Genomic DNA, 16,629 nt, shown 5'->3' on the forward strand with positions numbered 1-16,629 from the left:
GGATTGAATCTCCCTGGGGCCCCCAGGGCCTCTGAGAATGGCAAAAAGAGGCAATTTTCATACTTGAACGTGAATTGCTGAAACAGTGCTTTTCTATAACTTTATTTACAAATTCTTTGGGAGGCTGCTTACACAGGGACACAAAAACAAAAAATTGTTGAATCATTCTAAGGGCCTCCAGGGCGCCCGCCCCCACAAAAAAAACTTTTTTCCCCACACTTTGATTTATTGCCAAAAATTTGGTACAAACAATCATTGGGGAACTGTACTCAACGTAAGTTGGGCCACTGACACTTTACCCATATTTTGTTAAAATTACTCTTTTCCAACGAGCCTCGTGACCTTTTAATTGGAGTAAGCAGATCTAGAAAATGGATGGATGTCCAAAGGGTTTCAGGGTATCTTGACCCAATTTTTTTAATTGTGATAAAACTGATTGTGATTGTCTCAGTTGTTTTGTCTTCCGTCCATTAACTTTTACCGTATTTTCCAGAATATAAGTTGCACCTATCAATGACTTGGAAAAAAATATCTATATATATAAATTGCATCAGACTATAAATCTGTGTTATGAGCGCTTTAATTTGGTATTTTTGTGCATTGTTCTGTATTTTTGATTACTGGCATTTATTCTTTTATTAGCATTTATTTTGTTCAATACTTTGATTCTTGAGAAAGTTCTATATAAATAGTCATAATTACAATTATTAATAGCAAACTTGTGAATTTTCGGTATAAGTTGCACCGGAGTATAAGTCGCATGGCCTCCCAAAGTAGTAAAAAAAAAAAAAAAAAAAACTGGAAAATACTGTAATTCTGTAATGCAGGGGTGAAAAAAGAAACGATTACTGGTGAAGCAATTCCAATGATTATAATAGTTATTTCTGGATTTCTCTTACTTCTGATGACAAGAAGCTGAGATGTCAGTTTTAACAACTGCACTGTATCTCAAAAAATGACTCCTAAATGATTGACATTATCACCTGAGATCTGTTAAGGAGACGAGAGATCACTCTGCTTCTTTTTCCAGATACCACATGGCCCGTTTCCTGTAAGGACCTCACAGGAAGAACCCACGCTGGAATCCACACAGCTGATCACTGGCAGCGACATCTGATACCTTGGCAACAGCCAGGCGTCTGGCAGCCGCATAACTAACAGGTAAGCAAACATGTTTTCACATAAGTATGACCTATTTATCTTTTCAGTCAAGCTTAAGATAACCAAATAATAAATTTGTTGACCAAGGACTATTTTCTTGTGTGTGTTGATTACAATTTACTTTGGATAATAAACAGGATTTAGGTAACATGTTAGATGAGGTAACCGGCAGGTAAAGTGCTTCAAAGAAGTAACGTAAATGGTAAAACTGCAGTTGAAATGTTCCAACAAGAGGCTTCTTCTGTCATATTGTCGTTCCTTCATAACCATCGTTTTCTTCAAACGCTGTGCCTCTAAATGTGAAAAAAGTGCATTATGCTTTGTTTTACATAATATGTTTAGTCAGTAGTAAGAGAGCATTATGTTCAGGTGACAAGTCACGTTTTGTTTTTGTTTTTTTAATAACAGTAATGGGTTGTTCCTCTGTCTGTATCCATGGAAACACGGATGCAGCAGCTTGCTCGGCCTAAACCTAACCACCTCAGATATCCAGACCGGTAGGCCTGACTGGGTTCTTTCTCTTTCCATCTTCTGCCCTTCTCACTCTCCTCCTTCATCTGTCGCTCCCTTTCTCCCACTCTTCTTTCTCACATCCCTCTGGCATTTCCTCCACCTTCCTCTCTCTTGCTCCTTCCCCGTCTCAAAACCTTTTTCAGTGTTTCTTCTGTCTTTTTGTGTCTCTTGCCCTCTCTCTCATTCTACTGCTTCTGTTTTTTCCAGTCGTTCTGTGTACTGGCTGGATAAGCTGCCTCAGGAGAAGACGAGCTCTGGAACCAAAATCGGTATACCTCTCTTTGTCTTCTCTCCCTTTGATTGGTTTACTGATCTGTCCTCTTTTTTTTTTTCTTTTTTAAGGATGCCATGTTTTATTGTTTTCGCCACAGATTTAACTCCTCGCTGGTCAGAGTTATGTAGGAGTAAAACGTCGCACACTCAGGACATGTAAGTGTTGATGTCCCATCACTCTTTTAGTGCTGGATTTGCTTTTTACCTCACCCTCATTTCTGTTAACTTTCCTTCGTCTCCTGTCCTCCCTCAGAGTGTCTCCCATATGGGAAGTGAGTAAATGGGCTCTCAGAACTGTTCCGTCGGAGCGGCTATGTCGTCTCGCTCGACCTCGGCCTCCTGCAGTCGGCTGGCAGCCCGACCGCTTGCTGCTGACCCCTGTGAGTAACACACAAATTCTCCTGGGAAACTCTGTATTCAAGAGGACAAAGCCCAAAACTGACAGACTAATGTCTCAGACTTTTAGAAAATCTGCAGATACCTAGTGAGGGGAGCCACCAACACACCCACTCTGAAGGTGGATATGAGTGGAGAAACTGTTGGATCCCCATTCACAGCTTCATGTTGGAGTACAGAAGGATTGTAAAACAGGAAAAGAGATCAAATCTAGGCTTGGGATTCATGTGCCTTCTAATAAGCTGCAAATTAATTTTTTTTTTATTTTAAGAAAATCCTCCTCTATGCCACGTAATCATGAAGCTGTATAACTGGTGATACAACAGACAAACATTGCACTACACATGGTTTCTCCAACCACAGAAGCCTATAACTCCTTTAGAGTTGTGGCTGTGTCTTGGTGGCTTCCCTCACCAGCCTGGTCACAGTTTTTGAAAAGTGCCAACTTTATACAAATTTACTATTCAATACTGTCCTGTTTATATTTCTTAATGACTGATGTAAATGAAGTCCCAAACATGTTCAGTGACTTGGAGATGTTCATGTGCCACCCCTGACTTGTTTCAAGAAAAGTGGCTGTAAAAGTGATTATTTAGTCAATTTAATTCAATTTCAATTTATTTTCCTTTATATAGCACCAAATCACAACAGAGCTGCCTCAAGGCGCTTCACACAGCTAAGGTCTAACCTTACCAACCCCCAGAGCAACAGTGGTAAGGAAAAACTCCCTCTGAGGAAGAAACCTCAAGCAGACAAGACTCAAAGGGGTGACCCTCTGCTTGGACCATGCTACAAACATAAATTGCAGAACAATTCATGGACGAATATACAAGAATTGCTGTTGGTGCACAGGACGTGAGGGTCGCCAACACAAATACAACTCCCATCTCTGGATGGAGCTGCACCTTAAACAGAGAGAAAAAACAGAATCAGGCATCAGAAAGACAAAAAATACTGTATAATTTGCCAGCATTAATCAACAAGAAAAACAGAAGAAATACTAAGGTGATCGCCAGCCGCTAGCCCTAAGCTTCACTAAAAGACCCAGAATTTAGGTAAAGTTGAGGCCGCGGCACGCTCCAATTACTAATAACATGAATTAAAAGCAGCACGTTGGCTTAGTAGTTACCACTGTTGCCTCGCAGCGAGAAGGTCGTGGGTTCAATTCCCATGGCCTTTCTGTGTGGAGTTTTCATGTTCTCCCCGTGTTTGCGTGGGTTTCCTCCGGGTGCTCCGGTTTCCTCCCCCATCCAAAGACATGCGGGTTAGGTGGATTGGAATCTTTAAAATTGTCCTTAGGTGTGTGTGTGGGTGTGTCTGTGTTTGTTTGTCTGTTTGTGGCCCTGCGACAGACTGGCGTCCTGTCCTGGGTGTACCCCGCCTTGCGCCCTATGACTGCTGGGATAGGCTCCAGCCCCCCGCGACCCTTAATTGGATTAAGCGGTAGAAGATGAATGAATGAATGAATGAATAAATTAAGAGTAAAAAGCATAAACAAAACTGTACCAGTATGCTAGCCATATGAAAGGGAAAATAAGTGCGTCTTAAGTCTGGACTTGAAAGTCTCCACAGAATCTGATTGTTTTATTGACGCAGGGAGATCATTCCACAGAACAGGGGCACGATAAGAGAAAGCTCTGTGACCTGCAGACTTCTTATTCACCTTGGGGACACAAAGTATTCCTGCACCCTGTGAACATAAAGCCCGGGCCGGTACGTAAGGTTTAATTAGGTCAGCTAGGTAGGGAGGTGCCAGTCCATGAATAATTTTATAGGTTAGTAGCAGAACCTTAAAATCTGATCTCACTGGGACAGGAAGCCAGTGAAGAGACGCCAAAATGAGTGTAATGTGGTCGTACTTTCTGCTTCGTGTCAAAAGTCTGGCTGCAGCATTTTGAACCAATTGGAGACCCCTAATGCTAGACTGCGGTAAACCAGAAAATAGAACATTGCAGTAGTCCAATCTAGAAGAGATGAACGCATGAATCAGGGTCTCAGCATCAGCCATAGACAGAATGGGACGAATCTTCGCTGTATTTCGCAGGTGGAAGAAAGCAGTCCTAGTAATATTTCTAATATGGAGGCCAAAGGACAACGAAGGATCAAAAATTACCCCAAGGTTCCTCACTTTGTCAGTGTGATGTATGACACATGAGCCTAGGCTGAGTGTTAACTGGTCAAATTGATGCTGATGTCTCACTGGACCAAGAACCATCATTTCAGTCTTATTAGAGTTTAAAAGTAGGAAGTTTCTAGACATCAAGCTTCTCACTGCTGCAAGGCAATCTTCTAAGGATTTTATGTGAACGAGATTACCAGCAGTTATCGGCATATATAATTAAGTATCATCTGCATAGCAGTGAAAGGTAATCCCAAAACGCCACAATATGTGCCCAAGGGGTGCTATATAAAGGGAGAAATGCAGGGGGCCTAAGACAGACCCCTGTGGAACCCCAAATTTCATGTCACTAAGGTTAGAGGCAGTGTTACTGTACAAAACACAGAACAACTGGTCAAGTATGACGTCAGCCATGCAAGGGCACTCCCAGTAATCCAAAAATGATTTTCCAGCCTATCAAGTAGAATATGATGATCCACTGTATCAAATGCAGCACTCAGATCTAACAGCAACAGAACCGTAGTGGTGTCCGAGTCCATTGTAAGCAGAAGATCATTCACCACTTTAGTGAGAGCCGTCTCTGTGGAATGATATTTTCTAAAAGCAGACTGCAGTGGCTCAAAGAGATTATTCTCAGTAAGATAGTCTACGAGCTGCCGTGACACCACTTTTTCCAGAATTTTAGAGCAAAATGATAGATTTGATATCGGCCGATAGTGTTTCAATACACTAGGGTCAAGATTAGGTTTCTTAAGTAATGGTTTAATCACTGCACATTTGAAACTGAAACATTTAGGAACAGATCCAGAAGTCAAAGAAAGATTAATAATTTCCAGCACAGTCGGCCCAAGAGTGGGCCACAGGTCCTTAAACAGTTTTGTTTGTATAGGATCAAATAAACAGGTTGTGCTTTTTGTTGACGTTAATGAGTTTTGTTAGCATGCCTAGAGAGATATTATCAAATTCTGTAAATCTAGGTAATACCTCAGTAGTGGCGCCCACATCAATAGCGTGGTGTAGTGGCTGGGTTAAGGCATGCTGGAATATGTTCAACCTAATGTCATCTATTTTCTTCTCAAAGTAATCCAGGAAATCTTGTGCTGTAAAAGGAGAGCGAGCTACAGGTGGTTGTCCATGAATAAGTGTTGCCACCATGGCGAACAAGAACTTTGAGTTATGCTTGTTTTTGTTGATCAAATCAGAGTAGTAATTCAGCTTTGTAGCCAATAATGCATGCTTATAGTCTGATAGCATCACGCCATGCAAGGTGGAATACTTCTAATTTTGAACAACGCTATTTCTGTTCTAGACCTCTTGCTTTATGCTTGAGGTCACGCAGGTAATCATTGAACCAAAGTGCCTGTGATTTGGGGGAGTTTCAAATCTGCAGTCCTTATATTTACAATGAATTGCCCGTCCCAATTTTATTTGGAATGTGTTTCAGACCTTAATCACAGGAATGGGTGTACTGTATATTAAATTAAGTTGACCAAATGAAACATGAATATCTTGTATTCATACTACCTGCAGTGAAACAGAAGTCAAAGTAAATGTAAGGATCACTGCAGGTTATTTATTTATTTATTTATTTATTTATTTATTTTTTTTGCATTTTCCATATCGTCTCAGCTTTTTCTGATTTGGGGTTATAATACACATTATTATAAATATCACTGTACATATTAAGAGCTCAGTTTTGTTTCATAAGGTTTATTTCATAAATTTCTCATCACATGTCTGACACTGTGATGTTTGTGTTTATTATTTCGTTCGCGGTCTCAATCGTGCTTGCAGTTGAGCAGAGCGACGCAAACAGCCATCGCCACGTCACGGATATGTCAGCTTGCCCAACCGAAAAGGAAGGAGGATCCAGACGGCTCCACCCAGTATGGCCAGGCTGCTTCCATGTACCGCACACCCCGCAGAGCATCAGCACACACACTACTTGCCAGTAAGTGTGTGTAAAAGCATGTTTTCGGTCTGTGCATCGCACCGTAATCCCAGTGGTGGGCACAGATAACCAAAAAATTAGCTTCGATAATAGATAATAAGATAACTGAAAAGTTATCTTTGATAAAGATAAACCACCCAAAAATGTATCGGAAGTTACAGATAATCGATAACCGATAAATTCCGGTGTTGTCTATGGGACATTTGCAGTTACTACAGAGCTGAAATTGATTTTTTTAACACAATCAAAGACCTAAAGAATAAGCAAGAATGTTTGACCATGCTGCCCCCTGCAAGAAGCAGCACAGACAAATCCTGAGAGAACCCACGAAATCAATTCTTTACTAATCATAATCATTTTTCTTTCAACATTCTGCCCTGCTGGAAGCTCTTTTTTACAACAGTGCTCCCACTACAGAGACACACTGAGAGCAGCCATAAGGCCAGCTCCCTATCAATTTCAACACTCCGGTCAGGCGGAGGTCTTGAAAAATAAAGTCATACTAACTTATGGTTTTTTGAAAATACTGATAGAATAACTCCATTAATGTCAATTCTGTCATTTGTACAAAGTTAAAATATAACATATATCTTTTAATGCTGAATAAGGCACAAATTCTGAGGTTTTGTAACAAACACAGACCGCAAAGCATTCTGGGTAAAAGTGCTAAACAGTGATTGGTTCAGTAATCCATTATGTAAACCAACACGTTAATGTGACATGTGTCGTGTGTTGGTTTAAAGATAAATGTGCTTTTGTAAAATATTCCGTTTTTATTTGTAAAAACAGGCATTTTTACGGAGCCCTGGAAGTGTCATCGCAATTGCATGTTTTAAAACTTTTATGATGTTGTAAAACATGCACTCAATATTACAACCCCTGGCAAAAATTATGGAATCACCGGCCTCAGAGGATGTTCATTCAGTTGTTTAATTTTGTAGAAAAAAAGCAGATCACAGACATGACACAAAACTAAAGTAATTTCAATGGCAACTTTCTGGCTTTAAGAAACACTATAAGAAATCAAGAAAAAAAGATTGTGGCAGTCAGTAACGGTTACTTTTTTAGACCAAGCAGAGGAAAAAAATATGGAATCACTCAATTCTGAGGAAAAAATTATGGAATCACCCTGTAAATTTTCATCCCCCAAATTAACACCTGCATCAAATCAGATCTGCTCGTTGACATTGACCCTATGCCATGACATTGACCCTATGTGTCTTTTTGCAGGAATGTTTTGCAGTTTTTGCTCTATGGCAAGATGCATTATCATCTTGAAAAATGATTTCATCATCCCCAAACATCCTTTCAATTGTCCAAAATATCATCATAAACTTGTGCATTTATTGATGATGTAATGACAGCCATCTCCCCAGTGCCTTTACCTGACATGCAGCCCCATATCATCAATGACTGTGGAAATTTACATGTTCTCTTCAGGCAGTCATCTTTATAAATCTCATTGGAAAGGCACCAAACAAAAGTTCCAGCATCATCACCTTGCCCAATGCAGATTCGAGATTCATCACTGAATATGACTTTCATCCAGTCATCCACAGTCCACAATTGCTTTTCCTTAGCCCATTGTAACCTTGTTTTTTTCTGTTTAGGTGTTAATGATGCCTTTCGTTTAGCTTTTCTGTATGTAAATCCCGTTTCCTTTAGGCGGTTTCTTACAGTTCGGTCACAGACGTTGACTCCAGTTTCCTCCCATTCGTTCCTCATTTGTTTTGTTGTACATTTTTTGATTTTTGAGACATATTGCTTTAAGTTTTCTGTCTTGACGCTTTGTCTTCCTTGGTCTACCAGTATGTTTGCCTTTAACAACCTTCCCATGTTGTTTGTATTTGGTCCAGAGTTAGACACAGCTGACTGTGAACAACCAACATCTTTTGCAACATTGCGTGATGATTTACTCTCTTTTAAGAGTTTGATAATCCTCTCCTTGTTTCAATTGACATATCTCGTGTTGGAGCCATGATTCATGTCAGTCCACTTGGTGCAACAGCTCTCCAAGGTGTGTTCACTCCTTTTTAGATGCAGACTAACGAGCAGATCTGATATGATGCAGGTGTTTAGTTTTGGGGATGAAAATTTACAGGGTGATTCCATAATTGTTTTCCTCAGAATTGAGTGATTCCATATTTTTTTCCTCTGCTTGGTCTAAAAAAGTAACCATTACTGACTGCCACAATCTTTTTTTTCTTGATTTCTTATAGTGTTTTCTTAAAGCCAGAAAGTTGCCATTTGAAATGACTTTAGTTTTGTGTCATGTCTGTGATCTGCTTTTTTCTACAAAATTAAACAACTGAATGAACATCCTCAGAGGCCGGTGATTCCATAATTTTGCCAGGGGTGTGTAGTAAGTAAGTAAGTAATTTATTTATATAGTGCCTTTCACAGACATAAGGCCATGTACACACGTTGTCGGGTATTGTAAAACCGAATATCTTACCTTTCAGTTTGGGGGAAAAAACTTCAATCCACACTACGTCGTTTAAAAAAAAATCCATCCACATCGACCGTATGTGTTGTAATTAGTCTGCAAACCTTTGGGTGGTGGTGACTGATTAAAATTCTATCCATCAGGAGCCTATTCTCTTGTCGTCACTTCCACAAAAACTAAAAACATGGCGCCAACCTCGTTCGTGTTGACCGATAAGGAGTCGGAATTACTTCTAACCGTAGTTTTAGAATACAAAGTTAACCTAGTATGCACACAAAAAGCACTGGACAATGGACAATACCAACACTTTAGAGCAGCCATGTACCCAGACGTTTAATACTGCCATGAACACTCCTGGCCAGTAGATGGCAGTAGCGGCCTTGAAAAAATGTCAAACAAAATTCCAGAGATCCGTGTCTGCTACATTAAGATGCGTGGAATTAACAACGCAAATACACTAACGTCAATAAACCCAGAGAATATAGTCACGAGAGTTTTAGGCACTAGAGTTTATGCTGTGTTATCTGTGGACCACTGAACAGAGTGGCCTGAAAGGCATTTGTCCTGTCGTGAAACGTCTGAGATTACCTTATGCTACCCATAATGCATTGCTGCCTGGCACAGCATGTGCCACAAAACCTTAAAAATTAGCACATTACTGTTAAAACGAAAACATATATCTGATATTTTCACTTTATAAACTTCAGACATGACAATAATTTTAAATAACTTGTCTAAAATGAGTGGTTAAAATTTGAACCATAAGTTAAACATGTATGCCTCTGGATGACTTGGTGACATTGCGATTATATTAGTATGGTGTTAAAGGAAATGACTTTTGGTCACCAGTTCTCCTTTGCTTACAGATGATCGAGTGGTTTCTGTTTGCAGAGGGTAGAACAACATGTTTATTACAAAACTTTTAACAGGTAGGTCTCAACAGCTTTAACAGTTTTAAAAATGTTTTTCACTGTTTAGCTTAGTTTAGTACATCGCACGGTAATTCATCGGAAGATAATTAGTCCGATGATGGTTTTTAAATTTATCTAAAAGATAATCTGATAATGAAAACATTATCTTCGATATTATCTGTTATCGGATTATCGGAAATGTGCCCACCACTGCGTAATCCTGATCAGGGTTTTATAATGGCTGAGATGGTGTGTGGTATGTTTTCCACCTCTATTGCATTGTTAAAATTTTGTTTTTAGTCCAGCATCAGGGTGATTATGAGGAGAAGGACAAACTGCAGCAGTGACCTGAGCTTTGAAAATTAAAAACTGATAGTTCACTAACCACTTGGCCACCACCTCTACTATATGGGTGACAATGTAAACCCTGTGAAACAACCAGAAAAGTGCATTCTCTGACGTAGTAGGTTTCTGTGAGGAAACAGACTGCTTGACAAACACACCTGCTCCTAATGCATCATCAATCCAGCAGGTGGCCCACACGTGTATGGGACATTACGTAGGTAAAACAGTTACTTTTTAGTTTCATCTGGTGCATCAAAGATCACATTTTTAATGGCCCGTTCACACTCTGATAATAAGCCTGGCGTTTGCCGACTAGAGAGTGGAAAAAATTGCTTACAGTTGACCACCAGACTCCGCAGGAGCTAAGTCAACATCAGGTGGGCAACCTTCCGCATAGTCCCAAAAATTTTTTCAACTTGCTTAAAATCTTCAATGTTCATGCTAAAATGTTGGTAGGAGTTGAGCTCGGCTGCTGCTACATCATCTCCTCTAGTATGCAGTTACTGTTCCATTGCCCTCTGCCAGCCGCCGCTGGATCCCTTGTGCATAAAGAAATGTGTAGCAATGTGAAGAACAGTTTTCAACGATGCACCAGTAGCAAGTGATGCAATAGCAGAGTTACCTCAAGTTTATACAGGCTACGTCACATGAAGTCTGAAAGAGCAGCGGCAAGCTACGCTACTGTTCCGAGGAGTACGCTAAAAATGCACCCGTCCTCAGATGGTGGAAGTTACGTAAAGTACATCGTATGTGAGTCAAGGGACTGTTGCCAAACATTGAGCTGTGCCAGTATAATGGCGCCCTTTGGCCAGTTTTATCATCAATATATGACCTTTTAATTTAGTGGGTACAAGATGATGGTTTTTATTGATTTTTGATAAGATTCTAAAGACTGTGGACTCTTATCCATACGTATCAACTCAATTTAATTTACACGGTACATACTGGCTTTTCTTAAGCCTAGGAATAATCATAGGTATATGTGAGGGAACGAGACTGTAATATTCAGGTTATTTATATTGTGCCAAATCACAAACATCATCATCTAAAGGCATCTTGCATATAGAGCAGGCCCAGACTGTCGACACAGTATTCCTTCAAGAACAAGCACTTACTGACAGTGCCAAGGAAGAAGTCTCTATTAACAGGAAGAAAGTTCAAGCAGAACCAGACTCTGTGGAGGGGTCATCTGCTGTTGTGTTTATTTGAGTTGGGGGGAGAATGTAGGGATGAATTATGACATCGTCAGCACCTCATAACTGTTTTGTTTTTTGGGGTTTTTTGCTCATCTTTCAGATCCTAAACACGTCCACCCCCAGTATGTTAGTGAGCGTTCAGTGTGCTGGCCTGTCTCCAGAGCAGCAAGAGCCGCCGTACCCAGCGAGAGACTTCTGGAACTGTCCAGCCCCAAAGAGAGAAAAGCTCTGTTTGAGGGATATGACCCATACGTCGTTAGCCGAGCAGCTCGCTCTGCCAGAGCCTCAGCCCGGATTCAACAACTCAGTCAACCGCTGCCCCGTAAATGTAGTGCAGGCAACGCCACCAAAATCTCATCCTCTGATGTCTGGTGATCATAACGTCTCTGTGAGAAACATTCTGCTTCAAAAGGCTTCTCGTTTAATCTCTTACATGCACGTGCATGCAGCTTATTGCTCATCTGGAACCACCTGTTTCATCGAAATCCATTTCCTCTTCACACCTCACACTACAGTGCTTGTCAGAAAAGCTTAATAAACGTAATTTTAAAAGTCACTTTTGGGGCCTTTTGTTATTGTTTCAAATAAAAAAAAACTCAATGCACAAATTTATTTTTAAATTTAGTTGTGCTGTAAATATGGTTGGAAGATTCATAGGTGTAGGAGGGCAGGGGGGCAACCGCTGGGGGTTTCTGAAATTTGGGCAAATTTGGTGTCGCCCCCCCAAATAGACCCCACCTCGTACGCCTATGGGAAGATTAATACAGAAGAATAACGTTGATTAATTTCAAAAACCATTTATTTCGCTGAACTATTTCGTGCATTTGACATCCCAGAGTGGTTACAATGTAAGTGAACAGGAATATGTTTTTGACAATTTTTTTTACAATACCAATGAAAGCAGCACATCAGTACCGCCACAAACGAACACCAGCGCAGGGGCGCCGCGCCGCAGTGACCCTCGAACCACAGTTTTGGAACCGCCGGAGCTGCGTGGCGATGGTGGTTATGCGTGAAGTTTGGTTTTGTCAGAATGATACTTTTATGGTGTTGACAGAAACCCCGGTAATTAAGCCTCGGTCTCGCTGAATACGTAATAATCCATGAATAATGAGCCACGCATGGGTGTGTCAGCGGTTACTCAAAGAATGATCCACGTTTTCATCTATTTCTTATCCGTTATGAAGAAGCATCTGTGTGCCTCTAAGTACCTCATGTGCGAGGTATCAGCCTCTAGTGAACCACGACTGACCTGTCATTTGAGCCCGGTCCACACTCAAATGCCTCGTGTCGCCACATATGATCCACGTCAAGCCACATATGATCCATGTCGCACCATGATAAAGTGACGTTGGTGCACATTTAGGCATGGGTTTGGTCCAAACCTCCAGCCCTCAAGTTTTGCTTACTTAATATACAATTAGTTCAAGTCAATCAAAAGTTCTGAGTTTAATTTACTCAAAAAGCAAGACCATGTTACACAAACTTGAAATATTTAAGTAAGTCAAGCGTTTTCTTAAAACTTTGAGTTTCCACTACTTAATCTTTTTAATTAATTTGAACATTCGGGTTTAGAGTGTATCACAAGTAGGCGGTGCTAAATGAAATTGTAATATAAGTAGTTTTACATTAAATAGTTGAAAAAGTGGTTCAGATACATTTTTGCTTGTTAATGCAATATTTCAAATTATTTCTTTTTGTGTATATGTTTTTGTATTGGGGGGGGGGGTTATGCAGAAACAGCATTCAGAGGTTTTTTTTTTTTTTTTTGGTCCCTCCCTGGTGGTGGTGACGTCATCTGAGCCTTCAGAATGATTTTCCAAGTTTTTTTTTGTTGTTTTTTTTCCTCTTCCAAGTGGCTCTAATTTCGAAACCAGTCTCTGCTGGTGCGCGTACACGGAGCTGTGCGCGTCCTCGACTTTTGCGCACCTGAAGCAGCTCGCTGCAGGTTCACTGAGCCGGAAGAACGAGCACGCCTCCAGGTGTGTGTACGTCAGGTTACCGCCCGCTAACACGCACACACACACAGAAAAAAAACAAAAAAAAAAACCCGACAGTTAACCGGACAAAGTGGCGCCGCGCTGAGGAAACATGACAGAGCAAAGAAAGAAGATGATCCTAGTGCTGGTGGATATTCTGTGCGTGTTTGTCGGTGAGTGGCCGCGCTTCTTCACAACATGGCTGAAAAAAACTTTACTGCTCACTTTTTGTGCGTAAAAGTGCCTTTCGGGTGTAAAAGCACTACTTCTTTTTTCCTTTAAAGTGATTGTTCAACAAATGCATAATTTATAGATCTGTAATATAGTGTCCTCCAAAAGTATCGGAACACTTGGTATTTCACACATTTATTTTGTTTATTCCATTTCAAAAAAAAAAAAAATCAAAAATTATCTTCCTTGAACTCAAACTGCAAATTTCTATAACTTTACATAAAATAATAAAAAATATAAAAGTTGAGATGATGGGTTTCCATAAGTAATATCCCTCGTTGGTATAATACCTGTAAATAATCATTTTTATTGCCAATTTTCTTCAGACAAGTCAGGGGATGGATACATAAACATTTCCAAGTCACTGAAGATGTCTTAAACTTTATTTACATCAGTTATGAAGAAATACAAACAATATGACACTCTATGGTAAATTTGTGTCGATTAGACAGTTCACAAAAACTGACTGTGCAAGAAGGAGAAGAGTGAGGAAAGACACCCAGACAACCCAGAAGAAGTTCAATCCAGTCTCACAGCAGTTCGTTGCAGCATTATGAAAAGTACATTAATCTATGGATTCGTGATGGGGGCATGAAAATGGGGCGCTTTTTGTGAGGGGGCATGATATGTGGGGTGACGGGGGAGTCTGGGGGGTTATGGTTAGGGTTACGGTAGGGTAGACACTAACGCGATGATTATGGTTAGAGTTAGAAGAAGGGGAAGATTACAAAACTGCAAAATAAAACTACAAAATCACAAAAATCAGGTGCTTTTCGTGACAAGAGAACTACAAAACGTGAGACTGGGCTGAAGAGGTTATAGGTTTCTGTGGCTGTGTTTGAAAAAATTGTGCATAGTGCATGTTTTGCATTTTGTATCCAGTTATACAGCTTCATGATGAAGTGGTAGAGAGAAGCATTTTCTTTCACCAAAACATCAAATCTAGGCTTGCATCTCAGATGTACCTTCTGGCAAATTGTAGCTAATCTTTCAGGTCTTCTTTTTAATCAAATCCTCCTCTATAGCTGAATCTATATTTAACAGATATCAGTTATAGATGTGTCACATGTCATTTATAATTAATAGACATCAGTTAAAGATCTGTCACATTTGTTGTACACATGAAATTGCTGCATTTAAATCCTGCAACACTTTCCAAAGGAAGTTGGGACAAGATAGTTTAAGGATAGTAATGAGATAAAAATGCAAATAATAATCAATCAATCAATTTTATTTATATAGCGCCAAATCACAACAAACAGTTGCCCCAAGGCGCTTTATATTGTAAGGCAAGGCCATACAATAATTACGTAAAAACCCCAACGGTCAAAACGACCCCCTGTGAGCAAGCACTTGGCGACAGTGGGAAGGAAAAACTCCCTTTTAACAGGAAGAAACCTCCAGCAGAACCAGGCTCAGGGAGGCCTAATGTTATTATAACATTATTGTTATAATAATAACAATGATGTTGTTGTTAAGGTGATTATCATGATTTGGTATAAATGCTGAGTTTTTAAGAAGCAAAATTGGGCAGAGGATCTCCAGTTTGTTAAACGTGTGTGAAGTATTATAATAATAAAAAAAACAATGTTCCTCAAATTAACATGGGAAGGGATTTGCATATTTCTCACTATGCAGTAAGAAGTAACTCGTTTCGGCTTCTCTGATGGTTCACTTGGGGTTGCCACTGCCTGTTGATTTTGGACAGGTTTTACGCCGGATGCCCTTCCAACTGGGCAGGGGTGCCATTGAACCAAGAACTCTGAAAACAAGCACACTTAACCGCTTAGCCCCCACCCTTTACATTTCTCTCTACAGTGCAAAATATCATAAAACAATTCAAGGAATCTGCAGGAATTTTAGTGCACAGTGGGCAAAGGCACAAGCTGAAGGTGAACATCTGTGATCTCTGGTCTCTCAGACAGCACTGCACCATGAAATGTCATTCATCAATAGGTGATATAACCACATGGACAAGGGGTTATTTTGGGAAGCCTTTGTCAACCACTACAATATGGACTTACGTTTACAAATCTTACTGAAAAAAGGCTACTGTGCAAAAAAGAAAAAAAAAGAAGCCTTATGTTAACTTTGCCCAGAAGCCGCATCAAGTTCTCTGGGCTAGAAGGCGTCTGGGTTGGACCATGGTGCCGTGTAAATGTGTAGTGTGATCAAACAAATCAATATTCCAGATCTTTTTTTAACCATCAAATGTCATTCATCAATAGGTGATATAACCACACGGAAAAGGGTTACTTTGGGAAGCCTTTGTCAACCACTACAATATGGGGTCACATTAACAAATCTCACTTAAGATGGTACTGTGCAAAAAAAAGAAGCCTTATGTTAACCTTGTCCAGAAGTGGCGTCGTGTTGTGTTCTCGGGACCAAAGACAAAAAAGGACCATCCAGACTGTTATCAGCGCCAAGCCAAAAAACCAGCGTCTGTCATAGTATGGGGTTGTGTCGGTGTCCTTTGCAACGGTAATTTACACTGACATCTTTTCTAGGGCATTCACAGTCAAAGTAAATGTAAGAATCACTACATACAGTATTTTACTTTTTCATTTTCCAAACAGTGCTAATTTTCTTCTGAGTTGGGGTTGTAGATCTGTCACATGTAATTCATATTTAACATCTGTCATTTATAGATCTGTCACATGGAATCTGTATTTAACATCTACCATCTATCATTCATCATCTATCATCCCACTCACGCTACCTGTCTGAGTCCTTGGACATGACATTTAATCTACATGGTCTCAGTCAACCCAGCTGTAAATGGGTACCAAACCTGGCTGGAGATGTAACCTGCATTGGACTGGTGTCCCGTCCAGGGGCAGTCGTCCACTGTCCTCACACTTCACGCTACAAAATACAGAGATGAGCATCAGCACCAAGAGCCTCAGAGCTTATTTAGACCTTTTTTTTATATATATCTGTCACATGTAACTCTCATGATGCATCACGTATATTTCTGCAGGATTATATAAAATCCTCATCTAAAAAGTACTGTGTATTTTTCCCAAAAATATTTCTTGAGATTTGTTGTGCACTACAGTAGTTTCACTGTCATTATCCGTCTTTATCCTGTTGAAACAGGCCAGT

The 16,629-nt window shown here is 40.1% G+C and overlaps 2 protein-coding genes across 2 annotated transcripts in view; both read left to right on the forward strand.

Moving 5' to 3' along the window:
- Positions 1-795: 795 nt before the first annotated feature.
- On the forward strand, positions 796-11,805 carry theg (theg spermatid protein). The gene is made up of 7 exons (XM_034159724.1): positions 796-1,161; positions 1,570-1,658; positions 1,882-1,943; positions 2,046-2,103; positions 2,201-2,327; positions 6,257-6,413; positions 11,412-11,805. The coding sequence occupies exons 2-7, from the start codon at positions 1,597-1,599 to the stop codon at positions 11,684-11,686; spliced, it is 741 nt and encodes a 246-aa protein (XP_034015615.1). The 5' UTR covers positions 796-1,161; positions 1,570-1,596; the 3' UTR covers positions 11,687-11,805.
- A 1,387-nt stretch (positions 11,806-13,192) lies between these two features.
- Positions 13,193-16,629, forward strand: part of plpp2a (phospholipid phosphatase 2a) — a 36,763-nt gene continuing 33,326 nt past the window's right edge. The window contains exon 1 of the mRNA XM_034160060.1: positions 13,193-13,463. Coding sequence (XP_034015951.1) covers positions 13,403-13,463 — 61 coding nt within the window. The 5' untranslated portion in view covers positions 13,193-13,402. The remainder of the gene's footprint in view (positions 13,464-16,629) is intronic.

Source organism: Thalassophryne amazonica, chromosome 19 (genome assembly GCF_902500255.1).
Source record: "Thalassophryne amazonica chromosome 19, fThaAma1.1, whole genome shotgun sequence".
In the NCBI taxonomy this organism is placed as follows: domain Eukaryota; kingdom Metazoa; phylum Chordata; class Actinopteri; order Batrachoidiformes; family Batrachoididae; genus Thalassophryne; species Thalassophryne amazonica.